This window comes from Penicillium brevicompactum (assembly GCF_028827555.1).
Source record: "Penicillium brevicompactum strain IBT 35665 chromosome Unknown utg000005l_segment0_segment0, whole genome shotgun sequence".
Taxonomy (NCBI): Eukaryota; Fungi; Ascomycota; class Eurotiomycetes; order Eurotiales; family Aspergillaceae; genus Penicillium; species Penicillium brevicompactum.
In genome coordinates this window covers 1,025,700-1,044,150 of record NW_026623208.1, presented here as the reverse complement: position 1 = coordinate 1,044,150, position 18,451 = coordinate 1,025,700, and the positions used below count along the sequence as shown (strand labels likewise).

Sequence of the window (18,451 nt, the reverse complement as noted above, 5' to 3'; positions counted from 1 at the left end):
ACCAAATGACTACACAAAGCAGAATTTGGGATATGCTCTTTTTTCTACGGCACCTTCGATTTCAACCTTTTAGACCACTTCACTGAGCTCGAATATCTTGCCTGCCAAACATTACCTAGAGGAAAGGCCTGGCTCGAACATAGCGGTATATGCTAATTCCTGAATGAAATTTGAGCAATAACGCTGAATCTTTAAAATCAACTTTTTCAATCCATACATGTAAGGATTCGGGTATCATGAAAACATAGCCCATATGCATATGTATCTTTGGTCCCAACAGATTTTTAGTTCTGGCCGACCATTCGCTGAACACGACTGAGCAGCGCGTTACTCTCTCTGCCCAACCTTCTCTTGCCAAACTGATCTGGGCGCTTCGCGCGGATCAGAGCCTCACGTTCCTTCACCTTGGCTTCCCGGTCCCTCTGCCGGGCTTCTTCTGCCTTGCGCTTCTTCTCAGCGAACTCCATTTCCTTTGTGAATGCAGAGGGCTTCTGTCGACGCTCTCGTTTGCCGTCGCCTCGTGGGCGCCGTTCTGACTTAGCAGGCGCAGGTGCAGGTTCGGGCTCATTCAGCATGGCTATACGGTCGGGGTGCAGTTCCAAGGCTGTGGCATTTTCGGTGGTGTCTTCGTTGGATGTTTCGGGTTCATCGACGGTGTCGTAAACGGACTTTTTGGGGGCGTTGGCTTCTTCTTGGGCTTTGACCTTGGCATAGGCCTTCTTCACTTTCGCTTTGTGGATCAGATCTTCTTTGAGCTTTTGGGCTATTCGTCGATGTTGGTTAGTCTAGTTCAGAACATCACTTTGGGTACGGATGCATACTCTTGCGGCGGTATGTGCCATCTGGAAGGTTTGCGGGACCAACACTGAATCCCTTGCGCTTTTTGGCCTCGGGGTTGCTCTTGGAAGCAGCGCCATCGCGGGTTCGTATGGGTGCCATTGTGGAAAATCTTAGTACAGTGTGTATGGGGGATTGCACCAGCGTTGCTCTGGAAGAACTGATAAGCCAAAGGCGGAGAGGAAAAAAAAAGAGTGGCGATCTCCGCACGGAACATCCACTAGTCTATTTACTGTAAGTGCATGCAGTGCCTCGATTACTCTTAAAACCGTTATAGTTTTAACCAGGCTTCTTTGTATATTCTAGGCTAAGAATCGATCTCCTCTATTTTGTGGAGAGCTCTTGTGAAATCGAGGTGTGTACTTGGCCTCATCCCGTTTCAATCTGGTAGAACCCACAATGTCCACCGTGTGCAGTTCGTACGGTTGCATTCCTACAGGCCCAACGTCTCTCAAAATTGGGCCTTCATGCTCGAAATTTGATTGGAAATATGAATCTGAGGTAGGATCAAGGTTGCAACGCATCGCATCGTCACTGGTCCATCACATGACGTCTGAGTCAGGATCTCCGGGATCGACAACGTTCATTTGAACTCGACCTGGCCCGGTAATTTCTCAATTATTTCTCATTTCGCACTCCGAAACACACGTTTGTCACGCAAGAATGCGCGGGAAGCCTATTGCGTGACTCAATATACATTACGCGACCGTTCTCTTCCTCGCCAATCAGTTAAATACACTGACGGCATATACCCGAGTCACTCCAACACACCGCACTCCAACATCACCCCCACTACGGCACAGCTCGGCGCTGGTTTCACAAGGCGCTTGCCACGTTGGTGATAGTATGAAATGTCATACCTATCTCTGAGCTCTTTGAATGTGCCCTTATCACGCCACCATGCCCCTATTTCGAGATCCGGATCGACGGCGTCATTATCTATGGTCACCAGACCGTGATAACCGTGAACACCCGACCACAGGGTCCCCCAGGCCCCAATCAAACGAAATGAATCACTCTGTCTTTGATATTCCAGTAACTGCTGGAGCTTCCGACGACATGGAGCTATCGCCGTCAGAGTTGAATGCGCCTAAACAATGGGCTAATGACCGGGAGCAGCTCATACATCGCATCAAGGAATCTTCACCTTGGAGACAGCACTCAGTATGTTCTTATTCCTTTGAATCCCTGTCCACTGAGGATCAAAGATCAGAACGCTTTTTGATTCCCTTTGACCTTTTATCAATATCATTTCAGCGCTGACTTGTGATATAGCCCTCAGGTATGGTAGACGATGACGTCTTCATGTCTCACACATCGCAGGAATATCATCAAACAAAAGAAGAGCATAGAGAATCTATGCCCAATACAGAGAAGCTGGAATCGCCGGCCGATATCCAGAGGCCTCGGTCAGCATTGCATTCGGGCGACTTTAGAGAAGGCCATGATCCCAAAACACCAGAGTCACTTTTCACAAAGCGAAGCTCAAACTCCTCTCTCGCGCATTTGAGCACATCGCCTACCACTCCATGGTTCGGGGCACCCGCATTTCCCCCAGCTTTGCGACATGCGATCACGTCCAATGACCATGGCCAATCTGAACGCGCCAGGCATGCTCGTGCTCGTGCGCCTTCGCTGGGCTCATTCTCATCTAGCTATGTTCTCAAGGCTCCCACGAGTCCGCTCGTTTACCAGGCAAATAATACCGATGCGGACTACTCGCCCCAGATTAGTCCTGTGGATGGCATGGATCCTTCAGAGAGAGCAAATCGTCGTCGCACTTTGCCGCCAGAGACCTTTAGGAATCTCCAGTTCTCTCCGCCTCAAAGTCAGGTGGTCAGCCTTGGAAGTCCTTCTGCCCCTAAGCGGCGCCAAGACTCCTTTAATCAGGGTTCTTCGACCTCTCCCCGCCGGTCTTTGACCTCCACGTACAGTCTTCAACTTGCGCCATCACCCGCAGGACATGTCCCACATTCGCGAGCCAGAAGGCCATCTTTGGCCTCCGAGGTGTCGGTCAACCCGCACGCTCCAATGGTGGGCTCCTATGAGGAGTCAATATTGCGCGGGCGCATGTCCATGAATCCCTCTAAGCCTCTGGACTTCACTGCCCAGATAGGTGTACTGGGTAAAGGGAAATGCAAAGGTGCTCTAAAGTGCCCACCTCATGTCACAGTGCCATTCCCTGTTGTCTTCTACAGTTATCCGACCTCCGGATCTGGTCGCTCCATCTCAGATGACAATCCCAGTCCCTACGTTGGTCAGATTGATCTTGAGCATTCCCTACCCAAGGAGAACTCGGCCCCGGTTAGGCGTCGCAGAAGACACACAAGTCCACTTGAATTCCGCGATGGCACACCTGCAGATGGAGCAAATTCCAACCGTGCATCGGAGATCGGCATTCAGCGTCGACGGGAAAAGAAGCACCGCAGATCTGAATCGCCCAAGCGTCCTCCTGGGGGATCATATCGAATTCCGCAACAGGGCCAGCTGCAGATCATCATCAAGAACCCACACAAGACTGCGGTGAAACTCTTTCTGGTTCCCTATGACCTCAGTGACATGGAGCCTGGCACCAAAACATTCATTCGGCAGCGTAGCTACTCGGCTGGACCGATAATCGACATGCCGATGAGTGCCCGAAAGAACTATGGCACTGATCGTCCCGAAGCATCTTTGAATGCTACAGAAGATCCCAAGGACAAGCCGACTTTGCGATACCTTATTCATTTGAACATCTGCTGTCCTTCAAAGGGTCGCTTCTATCTGCATTCCAGCATTCGTGTTGTGTTCGCAAACCGTGTTCCAGATGGCAAGGAGAAGCTTCGTAACGAGATACAGAATCCTGAACCTCGATACAGCCCATACAAGCCCTCTCGCGAGCCAATCCTTGCGAATCCGGAGTGTCTCAATCCTCAATCCGCTATGGACATCGGTTCCCGCAGACGAAGTGTTGGCCAAAATCCAACGTTCAACACTCATCCTCACGTGTCGCCATCAACACTCCTCCCCTCGCAACTAGACGAGCCCACTCCCATGGATCTCACACCTTCTCCTGGGCACTCAAACTCGCACAGTCTCTCTTTCGGTAATGACCTCCACCACAGTGACGGCCGCCTCAAAAGCCACCATTTCACCTCAGGTCCCGTCCCAACCGTCCCAGAAGCCGGTGAGAGCCTGCTTGCACAACGACTGCGAGGTCTTGATGTCCACAGGCAAGCTTCACTAGACGACAAGCATCCACGTAACATGGGATTCTACGATCGACTATCACCACATGATCAATGCCCTCGTTGAGCTACTCACCTCCACTCGGTATAACTCACCCTACACAACTGTACTTGACCATCATTCGACACATAGTGTCCGCGCCATTGGCGAACAGATTAGAACAAAACAGTGCACTAGGCGCACCGGTTGCGATCCATCACTGTCTATACTAACCCAACATTAATAGCGTCGTGACCCGTTCCTATATTTAGCTGCATGCAAGTCGTGTGTATATCCAATATTTCTACCTGCTTCTCTATATCATTTCTTATATCATCATCTTGAGGTCTTCATTTTGCTGCTGTTCCACTTATACCACTATCGAGTCCACGAGTAGCTTAGGAACAGAAGGTTGCGAGAAGCATAGATAAGTGATCGATGGCAGCCCGTGACATGAGAAAATATCTTGTCAAGCTTGGAACAGCTCGCGTATATCCATGGATGCCTTGGGATATTGACTGTGTCACCTTGGAAACAGGTCTGTGATAATGATTCAAATGGCGACATCCATAGATTGACTAAGAGTATTGCCACAAGAGCTATGGTTTTGCTATTCATATTTACAACACGACCTATCTACTTACAACAACTTAAAAAAAGATTCAAACCAAGTATCAATGTGCCCATGAGACCCAATTATGTTCGCTCAAGAGAGATGTATTACATTGCAAACGATCCAAAGAGATCCTAGTTCAACCAGCGTGTTCAACAATCTCGCTCACCAGCACACCATTCTTGATGTAGCTCTTGAATTGTTCAGGCAGAGGGCACTCCTTGGTGTCTTCGTCGGTGCCCTCTGGCGGGGGCAGGTTGATGTTCACAGCAGAGGACTTGCTAGTGAAGATCTCGGTGTTCAGACTCTGCTGTCCGAGGTAAACGGCAGCACCGTCGACTTGATCCATCAGGAGAGTGGGGACGACACCGTCAATTTGCACAGCAAATTTGGGGCACTTGATAATGTCGAGGCTGCTGACAAGAGAGTCGACAATGAGCGAGAGACCGACACAGTTGTCAATGGCGATGGCATTGGCCTTGTTAGAGACCTTGATGATGGTCTTGTTGCAACGGGTGATAAGGATAGACTGGTTCTGCTGCGCGGGAATTTCGATGATCTCACCAGGAGAATCGAAGTTCTCGATGTACCACTTGTTACCCTCAAGCTCCTTGCGGGGAGGCTTGCGGGTGCGCATGCTCTCGGGCTTTGGCTTCTTGTTAGGGGCTGGCGACTTGCCGCGCGCAGCGCTTGAGCCCTCCGACACGGTCGAGCTAGTACGCAGGCCGGGGTTCTTGTGTGTCATCTCTGACTTGTCGACCTTTCGAAGGCTGGAAGTGATGCCCTCGCCCTGGTTAAGCTGGTCGAAGACAGCGCCCATATCGGGTGCTGGCGCCGCAGGGGCAGGGGCAGGGGGGGATGAAAGCGGGAGGGGGAGGAGGAGGGGCCCCGCCACCAGAGACATTCAGGGATGGGACTGGAGGAGGAGGGGGAGGAGGAAGAGAGCCGCTCGGAGCTGGAGCGGGGGAAGGTCCGCCCTTAACCTGCTTCAATGCTTCCAGCGCATCAATTCCGGACTCGTTGTTCCAGGTCAAACCCTTGGGGAAATGCTTCTTCAGGTACGCAGACAAGGCCTTGAAATTCTGGGAGTAGGCCTTGATGTAGTCGACATGTGTCTGATCCCTAGTTATTGTCAATATCCGGCTTTCTACTAGCGAATAAACACTGTACTCACTTGTCCTTATACTCCTTCAAGACCTTGTTGCCGTAGTAGTCGATGCCACCGATCATATCCGTGACAAACTCACCGGGCTTGTTCTCAAAGAACCAGGCCAGTGCGACAATACCCTCCGCGATGGCACTCAGGTGGTTGAAGAGTGGGGATGCTCGGTTTGATTCGCGGATGTTGTTGATGCTATCGGACGCCTTATGCAGATCGGTCATCAACTCTGGGGGTTGGGTAGCAGGCTTCTTGGCCTTTGTGACAACGTAAAGATAGGTGCGCTCGGCTTGGAAGGCCTGGAGGACGGCTTTGGACTATAGGGCCAGTTAGACATAGTTGACGCGCGAAGGATAGCCAGGGCTGCTTTGCGATACTCACTTGCTCAGCAACCAAGCCTCCAATCTTCTCTCCGAGGTTCACAAAGTTCTGGACGTCTCCCTTGATCAAGGCATCGAAGTCTTGAATCTGCAGAGGAACCGGGGCCGCTGTGGGGGCAGCGGGGGGGCGGAGGGATGGCCCTGGGGGGTTCAGGGGTAGCCGGCACAGAAGATGAAGGGCCGTTGGTGCTTTTTGGTGAACTAGGGTCATCAAGTGACATGGCCATATCCTCCAAGCGGGAGGTGGCTGCCTCGAGCCTATAGAGAAGTTAAGGTGTCAGCCATGCAACCTTAATTATTGGACCAGATGGCGAGAATGACAGCAAGCCAAATGGCTTCATCACTGGGTCAGTGCTCCTAGGAAGAATATAACCTACCGCTTGATGAGGGTGGTGAAGTTGTGCATATGGCCGCCGGACGCCATGACAGGCAACACGTTGCTCTAACGATCGATGTGGAAGAGTAAAAAGGGGGTTGATTAGATAGAATGAAGAGGGGCGTCACAAGACAATTACCCCTCGATTTTGTGTAATTTGGTCGCTTGCGATCAAGAATATAACACACGGGATGTTAGGGAGTAGAAGAAAGACGAAGATCAGAGCTCCTGAGGGCCGCTGCAGATGCCCGTGTCATGGTATGTAATTTACAATGCCATGGCCCTTTGATGATGACGCAACTAAGTAATTTTGGTAATTATATTACACTAGCTTGATCCACCATTGATAACCCCAAGACATCCACGTTCTTTTGTTCTCCGAAACCAAGTACGGAGTACTGTCCAGGATTGTGAAAGAATATGACCACCACAATGCCTGCTCCTGATCACGATGTTGAGTTTTGTACCTTGGGAATGTTCATCATTGGTATGCTTCCCTTCTTATCAAGCGACATGCGGGACTGACATTATTCGCCAGATGACATCGACTTTGGTGGCATAAGGCCTGGAGTCAAGAATATCACGGGTGGAGCAGCCTCTTTTGCAGTTGTAGGTGCTCGCTTAGTCTCGGGCTCTAAACATTCGCAGGCTGTAAGCTGGATTGTGGACGTTGGCTCTGATTTTCCACCTGAAACTCTTGCCGTGATCAAATCATGGAACACAGACTGTCTCTTCAGAGAGGATTCCAGCAGATTGACTACAAGAGCGTGGAATGGATATCATCCAAATGAGCAAAGAGGTGAGTGCCGAAACATATCTCTTGAGAATGCGGACGGCATCTGACCAGCACAGACTTCAAATACTTGACTCCCAAATTGAGATTGGAGCCAGAGATGCTCTCTGATAGACAGATATGGTCAAAGACATTCCACATGGTTTGCTCAGCATCCCGCTGTATCCATATAGTGCAAACGATCTTACGGCGACGAGAGGAGTTGCATAAGGCGGGGAATTCCCCCTCCGAGACGCATGCACTACAGCGCCCCATATTTGTCTGGGAGCCAGTCCCCGACCTCTGCACACCTGAAGAGCAAGAAAATTTCTTGGCTGCAAACAAATTTGTGGACGTGGTGAGTCCTAACCATATGGAACTTGGCATGATGTTTGATCAGCCCAGCTGGACCGAGGAAAGCCAGCAGGGTCAAGACTTGGTTGAAAAGATCACGAGCTCTGGAATTGGATCAGACGGCAATGGCCTGCTGGTTATCAGAGCCGGAAAGGAGGGTAGCTACGCCTACTCTAAGACCTGCAAGATTTGGCTTCCCGCATACCACCAGCCAAATGCCTCGGGTGCCACGCCGGTCGTTGACCCCACAGGCGCTGGCAACTCTTTTCTGGGTGCTTTGGCACAGGGCATGGTGACTGCGGGCCGAGAGCCCTTCCAGGTAATTCAGTCTATCCTGTCACAATCGGAAACATGGAGGAAGGGACTTGACTCTTGGGGTAGCTTCCAGAAATACCCCATGGCACTTATTTGCGCAACTGTTGCTGCTGGATTTGTGGTTGAGCAAATTGGCGTTCCACAAATTGGCAAAGGGAATGGAGAAGAATTGTGGAATCAGTCTGAATTCACGGAACGTGTCCGCCTGTACACACAGCGATTATTGAAGACACTTGAAGAGTCTCCCCGGAGACACCTGCTGACCAATTGATCGATTGTCAAACGGAGAACGCCCTTTTATTGTCGTACAGCACACAAGTGATCAAATAGTAGAAAAAACACATGATAAAAAAGCCCAATCCTGCTTGGTATTCCCCCTCAAACTACCGTCCAATGTCCTGGATCCTCTTCATGAGTCGTTCTTGGCAGCTTGTTGTTGTTCGTGCTCACGGATCTGCTTGCTCCAGCTGTAAAGACACATAGAGGTCAGTATGGGGTAGGTAGTTCGAGTGACGTGGGTGACTTACTATCGGCTGGGGAAGAACCGGCCGGGCTCGGGCATCTTGTCACGGTGCTCCCGCTCAGCACTGAGGCTGAAGGCGACCGCAGCGACACCAACCACAAAGGCGCCCATGACTGCAGTGTTGACCCTCCAGTTGGCCGGCTGGGCATACCAACCACCAGCGGGGGACCAAACTTCCTTGGGGTACCTGTCGGGTGAATTCATTAGCTCCAGTTGGTGATGAAGAGGATTAGAACAGCATACGGGATCTTTCCACCTCCACCCATTGTGATGAATGTGCAATTGATGGTTTTTTGGGGGGTTAAAGCGAGTGTAGAATTGGTCTTGAAGTTGAAGCCGAAAGGGCCGTCTCAATCGCAAGTCTAGTGCCAAGACGCTAGTCCCACACTGGGTTTAGCGCGACCTCACACGACCTGGGCGTCCCGTGACTGCCGCGACAATAATTTCTCCTCCGTCAACGACGGATGCTAATAGATTGCGTCGCGAGTCTCTCTTCCGCCAATTGCTCCATTTTCCCCCGACGCTCACATCGCTATCGCCCAAATGAAGAGGCTGCAGCTCCAACGATGCAGCAGCTCAGTCTTCTCGCCGCGGGCTCGCTCTATTAACTGTCTGCATCAACACATCTACGGACGGCGGTATTCGACGGCTCCCGCTGAACGGGAACAGGAGATTCAGCAGAATGAGTCAATTTTCCAGGATTCCGAGGCCAAGGAGAAGAGGCTCGCTCAGATTGTGAGGGACTCTCACGTTCGCGGCTCCCACCTGCCATATCCCTCTCCCCCAGTCGAAGCAGCCAAACAATCCGCCAAACTCGCCGCCCTCCACGCTCGACTTTACCTTCCCTCCAGACTCCCCGTTGAGACCCTTGCACGAACATTAGTTGATGCCTCGGCCGACTCAAACCCCAATTTCAACAACGCCTCGCTGGCCACACTTGGTCATGACCTCCTTTCCTACTACGCAACCGAACACCTTATCTGTACCTATCCCCGTCTGCCATTGACCGTGATCTTCGCCGCCATGTACGCATACGTCGGTCCCAAGACTCTCGCCGCAATCGCAAGAGAATGGGGTGTGGAGTTGGCAGCAATCCCCGGTGGAGAGGTTGATCCCGGTCTCTTGCAATTCAAGAGACTCGAGGCCGGTGCTGAGGTCCCTAACCCTCTGCCACAACAACCTGCCCGTCCATACGAATCTGCGAAGCATTTCAGGAAAACAGTCTCATCTAAGATCTTCTACGACGATGAGTTTGGCGATCCGCTCAAGGGATCAACGGACGCCGTCACCAGCGAACACGCAAGCGCCGAGTTCGTCCGCGCGGTCATGGGCTCAATCTACATGCATGCCGGCCGCCCTGCTGCCAAGCGATTCTTCGAGCAGCACTTCCTTTCACGGCACCTCAACATCTCAGAATTGTTCAACTTCCGAGCACCAGCCCGCGATCTCACCCGACTATGCGCACGTGAGGACTTTGAGCGACCAGTTGCCAAGATTATCAGTGAAACTGGTCGTAAGAGCAGACACCCTGTCTTCGTGGTCGGTATTTTCTCTGGCCAGGACAAGCTTGGAGAGGGCGCTGGCGCCAGTCTGGTCGAGGCCCGTGAGCGTGCTGCTGTTGCCGCTCTTAAGGGTTGGTACCTATACAGTCCCGTCTCTGTGCGTGTTCCCAGTGCAATGGAGGAGCCCTCTGCTGCGCCATGGAAGCCGGTGCACGTTGACTTGGGTGAGGTTATTGTTTAAGATATTTGGTGCAATTGGGATGCCGTTTAAGGCACGGTAACATATTATTTCATGTCTCTTCGTTTTTTGTCATCTCGCTCTTCTTTTTCCGATGTGCTATCGTTTCGCATGGGAAGCTGGCCGGCGGTAAAAAGAGTCATATATCCTGTCTTTTATGACTGGATCCTGTACATTATGGGGATCACAATTCCTTCGATTCATCTGGTGTCTTTTTCTCGCCTAAACTTTTCTCTGTTTCCTTTCAGCTATGCTCTCCTACCTTTTTAAACCGATCAGCGCAAGGTCATTCATGGCCAAGGTGGCCTTCCCACGATAGAAATATAAAATTTAACGAAAATATAGCAAAACTGTTCCTGTCATTCCAACCTTGGAAGGTTTCAGTAAGTAGTTTCTGCCTAGCTAAAAGTACCAACCTGACATTTGAATTGATCACTGCACAAACCTTGGAACCTCCAAGATTATACTAGGTATCATTCCGGGTTAACGATCTCCTCTTCCCAATTCCCATGGCTCTTAGTCCCTGCCGGATGGTCTAAATACCGCCCATATTCATCCCAAAGTTCCGCAATCTCACCTCCCAGCAGCCCCTTCCAGAAACCAACAGCACCCTTCTTCCCATCCTTCTCTTCTTCGCCAATGTACCCAACTCTAAGAAGACGATCATTCAGCCTCCCAACCGTCCCCTTCCCAGCCTTAACATCTTCAAGCCAAGCCAAAAAGTACGCTGTATGCTGGTATCCCATATCCCATTTCGGTGGTCTCTCAGCAGCAGAAGTAGGCTTCTTCCAATGCGGTGGCTCTAATCCAGCTTTCAACCTCACAAAGTCGGCAATTCCCTCAATGAGCCCACCTGGAGGTCGCACAGAGCTATCAGGTGGCGCAGTGTGTTGATAACAATGCACAAGCTCATGGGTGAGGACACCGACTAGTTCGTGGAGTGGATCGTCCTTGGCAGATGCGCCCGATGTACAGTGCTGGACATATGGAAGCGAGACATGGATTTCCTTATGAGCGTCGTCCAGCTCAGTGCCTGTAGTATAGGCCACGCCACTGTAATCACGCAAGAAGACCGTTACGGATCTTGTTGGTGGAAGGCTTGGTGTGAACTTCTGGCCAGGCAGGGCTTTGGGGTTGTTGTTCGGCGTGTAGAGATATTCCACAATGTTTGCCAGAGCTCTGTCTAGCACTGAGGCAACATCTGGAATGAATGCGAGGAAGACACTTGACGCGGGATGGCGCAGGTCCTCAACGTGTAGACGCAGCTTCGGCTGTGGTATGCCCGGATTCACGTTTGGCTTTGGGGCCTGCTTCTCACTCTTCTCTTGTTCTTTAGCATCGGAAGCTGCGACGTGCGTTGGGGCGGGAAGAGTAGCCATCGTGGGGTAGGTACTCGGAGAATCTTCAATGGCAAAGGGGTGCAAGGAAGAACAGTTGCAGCAGAGCAGATTTATACTTCTGACATGGAGTCAGCAGATGGATGCGGGGTGTGTTCAAAGGTTGCTTAATGCCCCGAGGCGGGCATGACTACGAAAGAGGCAAATAATATTCCGTGATGTCCAGCGGATCATAGGTACTTCCAAGGCTAGTTCCATTGATGACTTTAGGAGGTTATATTCACTATCTTGTAGCTCGTATGCTTCAAGGTTATGTATCTTAATTCCAAGGTTACTTCCAGTGTCTTGTCAAAGGAGTAAAATCTGCTCCTTGCTCGCGGCTTTTCATGCAGGCCTTATGTTTCATATATTCATGATGGCATTCCATGGTCTTTTTTTGGGCATGTTTGTTGATTCATGAGGTGAATCTTCAAGCAAGAATGAATCAATCGATGGTGATAATTATCTGTTGATATTAGCAGCCTCCTATTTCCCCTAAACTACATCATGCGTTCCCGGATTCGTGACCTCGGTGGAGGATGGGACTTTGCTCTCCTTGCATACAGACTCGCATCTTATTCAAGTGAAATGTATGGAGTCACGAAGGCTAAATTAGGCCCACCGCGGCGATCTCGTGGGGTCGAGTATAGGATTGCATGTTGAGCCTCATGTTGAACTGCATGGTCCGTTCAAAGGAGTGGTTCTCTCGGTATTTACGGGTCACTCAATGATTCGCCGTATGTAACTCTGTAGGTAAACCTGATGGAATTTCGTGATATCGATGACGCCGGTTGCCCGTTGCGACCATAACAAAGGTGATAAACAAAACAACAGGCCGGTTGGGCTGGTTTTCTTTGGGCACAACCACAATGCGAACTGAGTTAGAGAGTGTGACTGGTCAAAACAAATGACTCGAAAGGAGTCGATGGCTTCCAAAAACAAAATAGTAGGAAATAGGAGTATCCCCGTCCTTTTCTACCCCTTTAATCTCGTCCCTCGCGCTTATCGTCACGCGCTTATCGCCCCTTGTTTTCGGCTTTTCAACCCCCACCCCAGCTCGCGCTTTTCTCCGATCGCAACCCCATCGGACTTGGTATGTGCCATTCTTGTTTCTTCGATTCTGTCTTGCGATTCGATGCCTTCCCTTGTCCTCGCGCTTGAAACTTTGACTACACCCCCCGCACACCATCTGCACGTACCCACGTCGCCTATATCTCCATCGTCGCATTGGCCGTGTTTGCCAAAGTTTGCTGTGATTTAATGCCGTGCTCTTGCTGATTAGATGTCACAGTGACGCACCAGAACATTCCAGGTCCTCCTCTCCCGCGATCCTCCACTCTCCCGTCTTCCGGGTTCACACTCGACAATAGGTGACCCTTCGACGCACTCACTCTCGTGTCAGATCCGAGCTTAAACCCATCTCTCGGTGTTGGCAATGGAAGCCAAATCAGCTGAGCTTTTGGCGGCGTTCAAGAACCCCAACCTGTCTGTCGATGCCAAGGTCGCCTACCTGTCTAGCGTCAAGTCTGATATCAAGCAAAAGAATGTCCCAGAAGGAGCGATTCGCTCGATTTTCGAAACACTACGCCTCGCCATCGGCTCTCAACACTACTCCGTACTCGGTGCAGGCTTCTCTACACTCGGTCATTTCCTCAAACGCCTGATTATTCAAGACCAACAACAATGGATCGTCAACCAAGCACAGAACCTATATCCCACGCTTCTAGAGCGTCTGAACGACCAGAAAGAACGCATCAGAGCCCAGGCTGCTTCTATATTCACCGAACTTTGGCCTTTTGCTGGAAATGAAGTGGAGTACTACGTTCTCGAAGTTGCGCTGGTAGGGAAGAATCATAGATCCAAGGAAATGAGCATGCTCTGGTTGGCAAATGTAAGTTGCTCTCCGACGAGCGCTGTCCCAGTCACTAAAGCCAGGCGTGCAGATGACAAAAAACCATGGACTACTGTTCCGCCAATATGTCCCTTCTCTGGTCGCATGTCTAGAGGACGCTGATAGCGCCGTTCGAGATACAGCTAAGTTGGTTGTGATCGACCTGTTCCGGTAGGTGATGATGTCTCCTCAGTCCCCTGAAATGTGTCTGACCAAATGTAGCACCGGGCCGGCAAGAGCCAAGTCTGACCTGCAGAAACAAATGGCGGCTCGTGGAGTGAGAAAATCTATCGCAAATGCTATTCTTTCAGGAATTGGCATTGGCTCTGTTGAGCCCGAGACTGCACCTTCTACGCGCCCAATTTCTCGCGCTGAGCGCCCAATCTCAGTAATGTCATCACGCTCACATGCCATGGAACACCATGAAGACGGTTCGTGCCTTGACAGATAGTCGATATTTCACTGCGTTGGACCCTTTTTTTCTGACCTGATACACAGATTTTGAACCTGTTAAGAGTCGCCCAGCTTCAAGAGCTCACCGCGAGCGGCCAATTACCTCCACCCCAGCAGAAGCACCCATCATTCACCGACCCCAGACACCAGCAGCCGAGAAACATACCCCGCAACCCCCACCAGAAGACGATGATGGCTTGGAACCGTATGATCTTGCCTCGTCTCGTGACATGGATGACCTTGTGCGCGATATGCTGCCGTGGTTCGATGGCAAAGAGTCAGAGGACAACTGGTCAAAACGTGAAAAGAACGCCATCTTATGGCGGAGGGTGACCCGAGGCAATGCTCCGCATGACTTCTCACAAGCTTTCTTGGCCGCAACGAAAACGCTTCTTGACGGCATCTTCAAGGTTGTAAATTCACTCCGGACCACCATGTCGACAAATGGAAGTTTGTTGATTCAAGATATTGCCCGAACATGTGGTCCTAAAATTGACTCGATGGTGGAGATTATCATGCAGAATTTGATGAAACTTTGTTCGGGCCTGAAGAAGATTGCTGCCCAGAATGGAAATGCCACCGTTGATGCGGTTATCGGCAATGTCTCTTTTAGCATTCGCCTTTTGCAGCACGTGGCCTTTGCGGCCCAAGACAAAAACGTCGGTGTTCGCCTATTTGCCACAGGCTGGCTCAAAACCCTGATCCTCCGGCAAGCTCATCATAAGAGTACCGTTGAACATGGCGGTGGCCTTGATCTGGTTGAGAAGTCCATTGTCAAGGGACTGGGTGATGCCAATCCGGGTGTCCGTGAGGCATCGCGGGGCACCTTCTGGACATTCTTCGGCGTGTGGCCCGATAGGGCCAATGCGATAGCAGACACGCTTGACGCCAAGTCGCGAAACCTACTGGAGAAAGACTCATCAAACCCGAATGCCGTCCTGAAATCTTCATCTGCGTTGCCAGCTAAGAGTCCCGCAAAGAGCCGTTCTGCTCTACAGGAAGCAATTGCTGCACGAAAAAAGGCACAAATGCCCTCTCGCCCAGAATCAGCTCAGCCAGCTTTCTCTGAGGCCAAAACCCCTGCTCCAGCGCCAAAGGCTACTCGAACTGTGCCTACCGGCGCGCCCCTCTCCTCGCTATCTTCAGCGCCTATGAGACCTGGCATGAAACCTAGACGGGCAGAATTGAGTCGCCCTGCAACAGCAGATCCTTACGCGCGCCGCCCGGAGTCACGGACCCAGACCACGCGCGAAGCTACTACTTCGCCCAGGGCTGTCAGGTCGAAAACATCAACACCAACATCGAAACCTCCTCCAGCTCCCCGTAACCGTCCCAATGAGTCTACGCAGGCAGCAACAACGAAAGGGCGACCCAAAAAGCTTGACTTGTCAAAGTCAAAATCTCACCACGACCTTGGCGCAGCAAACCGTCTTCGTAGTGATTCCGCTGAAAGTCAAACAAACTACTCATCTGTGAGAACTCCTCGTCATGGCAGTGGTCTGAGCCCAACCGCAATTCGTCATTCTCCGGCACCTGTCATGTTAGAAAGTCCCCCTCTTGTTGCATCACAGCCTCTCTTGCACTCTGCGCCAGATGGCCCTCATGCTGGCTCGGTCCCTCTCGAAGAGTCCGAGCCGGAACCAATGGTGTTGGAGGACCCGATACAGGAGTCGATCGAGGCACCAGCAGCTGCTGAGTCACCACAACAAGTTGTTCCTGAAGCAGTCATTGAAGTACATCACTCGCCCGAACGCTCAGGTATGATCCCTGTTCCTGCCTCGGAATCCGCTTCCAGAAACCAACCAGAGCCGATGGTCATCTATGAAGATCCTGCTACACCCACTACAGCCGAACACGAAGATCATGAAGATCATGAAGACCATAGTTTTGCAGCATCAGTTGGAATGGTCAGCCCCAAGACCCCTTCAAAGACCCCATCAAAGACTCCTGCAAAGTCGCCATCCAAATCTCCTTTCAAGTCTCCTGGTCGCTTTGGTCAAATCAATTACGCTGAAGCGGAGGCAGAGCCCGTCTCCAGAGAACCTACAACTCCCGCTTTTGCATCTGCCAGGAAGCCTATTCCGGATCTGCCCCCTAACCAGGAAGCAATCATGAACCATGGATTGCGGACCCCATCTCCCACACGTCGAACGCCGCTTCAGCCTAGCCCGTCCCCCACTCGTGGCCGTGCTCCGCCGGCGGCTTCCAACGTGCTCCCAGATATGGATATTACAGTTCCCCATGAGCCAAGCATGGACTTTGCGGACGACCACGGCAACAACGAGAACGCCACTCCACGCCTGAGCAAGACTGTCGATACACCCTCAATCCCAAGGTCTGCGGCCAAGCCAACTGCCCTCGAGGAGGTCACGGCTAATGAAAGCGTCCGACGCTCTCCTGAAGCCAGACAACAGCTGTCTGAATCATTCTCTCAGTCAACATTGTCCCAGTCGGCGTTATCTCAGTCGGCGTTGTCCCAGTCAACGATGTCCGAGGACTCATCTCGACGCACTCGGAAATGGGTCGACCGTCATCGCAGTCCTAGCCCGCGTTCCAAGGACCCTGTCAACGCGAAGGAAATGATCCACAAGGGCCTCGCCCGAATCCAATCCAAGACCATGGAGCCGTCCGGCTACCGCAAGCTGCAGGGACTGTTCCAATACCACGGCGAGGAGATTGTAGCTCAAAACGAAGATTACAGCGCCATGCTGGAGGCTCTGCTCACCGAGCTAGAAGCGGCTCCCCAAAACCGCAAGGATCACGATGTGAAAACTCAAGTCCTAGCCACCATTCGCTCCATGCTTCTGCGCACTCGCGAGCATTTCTCCCCCTATGACACTCGCGCCATGGCGGCTATTATCCGAGCCCGTCAGCACTACGAGTCTTCTTCGCACTTCGTCGTCGGCCTCGAAGAGGCAGTCGACAAACTCGTCTTCTTGACCACCGCCCAGACTGCGATCGCGGGTGTCCTTCAAGCATTGGACCTTGGAGATGAGGGAGAGACTGATGAGACGTATCGGTCCACCATCATGGGTCTGAGCACTATTCAGCAGTCGCTTACCCGACCTGGTACTGAGATCTCCGATGAGCTTCTGGCGAGCATTGGCGCCGTGGTCATGCAGAAACTCAGCCACCCGCGCCCGGGTGTTCGCAAGAACGCGACAGAGCTTTGCACTTTCTTGAACATTACCTTTGGGTCGGAGCGCGTGCAGAAGGTCACTCAGCCACCTCGTGAGGGATCCCTCAACCTACTCACTTACTTCATGGCCCGTCGCACTCAGTGATTCTATTATTCTGTATTCATTTGTTTAATACCTGTCGGTAGCGTGGCGTGTGAGGCCGTGGGTTTTCGGTGTACATAGGTTTTTGTTCTATACGTAAATTCTCCAAATTCATACATTATTAATCTTGACCAACCTTGGAGTGTCAATACAATGATAGAGATATCATAGTAGTCAATACTCCCGAGGTCTACTGTGCTACAAGATATACCAGTTAGAGAAAGCCCTTGTGCTAGGAATACGTCAGTGACCCGTAGAATAGTTGGCCCCACAAAATCTCCACTTTGAACAGCACGTTGCGCTGAAATTGCAACGCCGGCTAGCGCTGTCAGTAGGAGCCAATAACTTCATAAAGAATTGTAAGACATTTCTCTCACTCGCTCTTGCTCGTCATATGTGCAGTATCGCGCGTTTCCCTGCATATCCCTGCATATCGACATCTACATCTGGGCGAACGCCAACATTGTACAATTGTGGCAGATAATGATCGACATGGCAAAGTTTGCGGGACTTGGACCCTTTCGCTAGAGTTCACATTGGCTCTTTTCCATTGGAGAACCGCATTGCAACACCGGACATTCTCAAACCTTGGTCTCTTTGACTTTTGGGCATCGCAGATTTTTTTTTATCAATCTGTGTATCAATCTGATTAGATACCATCTGATAAGTCTTGACAATACCACACTGAGATATCACAAGTCATATAGGCTCAGAAGGATGTTACCCCCACTGAGTTCTTTCCACCAGCTGTGGCGCCGTACCCGGAAGTGGACGGTTATCAGATGCAGAGAAAAGGCTCCACTGGGCACGACTGAACCCACCGAACCCTGATTGGAAGAAAATAACCGTTTCGCTAATGACTTGCGACACTTCGCTCCGGGGTTGCGCTTTTCGGGGATCGGCACTGCAGGGTACAACACGAGTTCGATGGGTCCCACTCGTTCAGGAATCGATCATCGAGGCCTTAGCTTTCCCGTGTACATAGACTTTGCTGTACGATCCACCACGAGGTTCCAAGGTTAGATTTGGAAGGAATAGGGTTCTTCTCGGGGGTTTTGGACTTGAACTGATGATTCTCGTGCTTCAATGTCGATTATCGCTTCTGGTCAAGTCGAGAATCACATAGTTCATGGATCTGTGTCTTTCAATCGGTATCTAATTCCAGCCTGACTGG

At 51.3% G+C, this 18,451-nt stretch overlaps 8 protein-coding genes across 8 annotated transcripts; 4 read left to right on the top strand and 4 right to left on the bottom strand.

Annotated features, from left to right (window-relative positions):
- Nucleotides 1-284: 284 nt before the first annotated feature.
- Nucleotides 285-939, bottom strand: N7506_006214 (uncharacterized protein; the record flags this gene model as incomplete). The annotated part of the gene is made up of 2 exons (XM_056955507.1): nucleotides 285-763; nucleotides 822-939. 2 exons carry the CDS (start codon nucleotides 937-939, stop codon nucleotides 285-287), a joined length of 597 nt encoding a protein of 198 aa, XP_056809841.1.
- A 798-nt stretch (nucleotides 940-1,737) lies between these two features.
- On the top strand, nucleotides 1,738-4,131 carry N7506_006213 (uncharacterized protein; the record flags this gene model as incomplete). Its single annotated transcript, XM_056955506.1, has 2 exons — nucleotides 1,738-2,001; nucleotides 2,113-4,131. The coding sequence occupies 2 exons, from the start codon at nucleotides 1,738-1,740 to the stop codon at nucleotides 4,129-4,131; spliced, it is 2,283 nt and encodes a 760-aa protein (XP_056809840.1).
- Nucleotides 4,132-4,796: 665 nt separating this feature from the next.
- Nucleotides 4,797-6,620, bottom strand: capA (adenylate cyclase-binding protein; the record flags this gene model as incomplete). The annotated part of the gene is made up of 6 exons (XM_056955505.1): nucleotides 4,797-5,485; nucleotides 5,553-5,779; nucleotides 5,832-6,133; nucleotides 6,198-6,337; nucleotides 6,399-6,454; nucleotides 6,574-6,620. The coding sequence occupies 6 exons, from the start codon at nucleotides 6,618-6,620 to the stop codon at nucleotides 4,797-4,799; spliced, it is 1,461 nt and encodes a 486-aa protein (XP_056809839.1).
- Nucleotides 6,621-7,004: 384 nt separating this feature from the next.
- Nucleotides 7,005-8,284, top strand: N7506_006211 (uncharacterized protein; the record flags this gene model as incomplete). The annotated part of the gene is made up of 3 exons (XM_056955504.1): nucleotides 7,005-7,059; nucleotides 7,111-7,371; nucleotides 7,425-8,284. The coding sequence occupies 3 exons, from the start codon at nucleotides 7,005-7,007 to the stop codon at nucleotides 8,282-8,284; spliced, it is 1,176 nt and encodes a 391-aa protein (XP_056809838.1).
- A 138-nt stretch (nucleotides 8,285-8,422) lies between these two features.
- N7506_006210 (uncharacterized protein) lies at nucleotides 8,423-8,802 on the bottom strand (the record flags this gene model as incomplete). The annotated part of the gene is made up of 3 exons (XM_056955503.1): nucleotides 8,423-8,480; nucleotides 8,541-8,723; nucleotides 8,780-8,802. 3 exons carry the CDS (start codon nucleotides 8,800-8,802, stop codon nucleotides 8,423-8,425), a joined length of 264 nt encoding a protein of 87 aa, XP_056809837.1.
- A 277-nt stretch (nucleotides 8,803-9,079) lies between these two features.
- On the top strand, nucleotides 9,080-10,279 carry N7506_006209 (mitochondrial 54S ribosomal protein mL44; the record flags this gene model as incomplete). The annotated part of the gene is made up of 1 exon (XM_056955502.1): nucleotides 9,080-10,279. The coding sequence occupies one exon, from the start codon at nucleotides 9,080-9,082 to the stop codon at nucleotides 10,277-10,279; it is 1,200 nt and encodes a 399-aa protein (XP_056809836.1).
- A 470-nt stretch (nucleotides 10,280-10,749) lies between these two features.
- Nucleotides 10,750-11,655, bottom strand: N7506_006208 (basic secretory family protein; the record flags this gene model as incomplete). Its single annotated transcript, XM_056955501.1, has 1 exon — nucleotides 10,750-11,655. One exon carries the CDS (start codon nucleotides 11,653-11,655, stop codon nucleotides 10,750-10,752), a length of 906 nt encoding a protein of 301 aa, XP_056809835.1.
- Nucleotides 11,656-13,087: 1,432 nt separating this feature from the next.
- On the top strand, nucleotides 13,088-17,280 carry N7506_006207 (uncharacterized protein; the record flags this gene model as incomplete). Its single annotated transcript, XM_056955500.1, has 4 exons — nucleotides 13,088-13,543; nucleotides 13,596-13,714; nucleotides 13,766-13,974; nucleotides 14,042-17,280. 4 exons carry the CDS (start codon nucleotides 13,088-13,090, stop codon nucleotides 17,278-17,280), a joined length of 4,023 nt encoding a protein of 1,340 aa, XP_056809834.1.
- Between the last annotated feature and the right edge of the window lie 1,171 nt (nucleotides 17,281-18,451).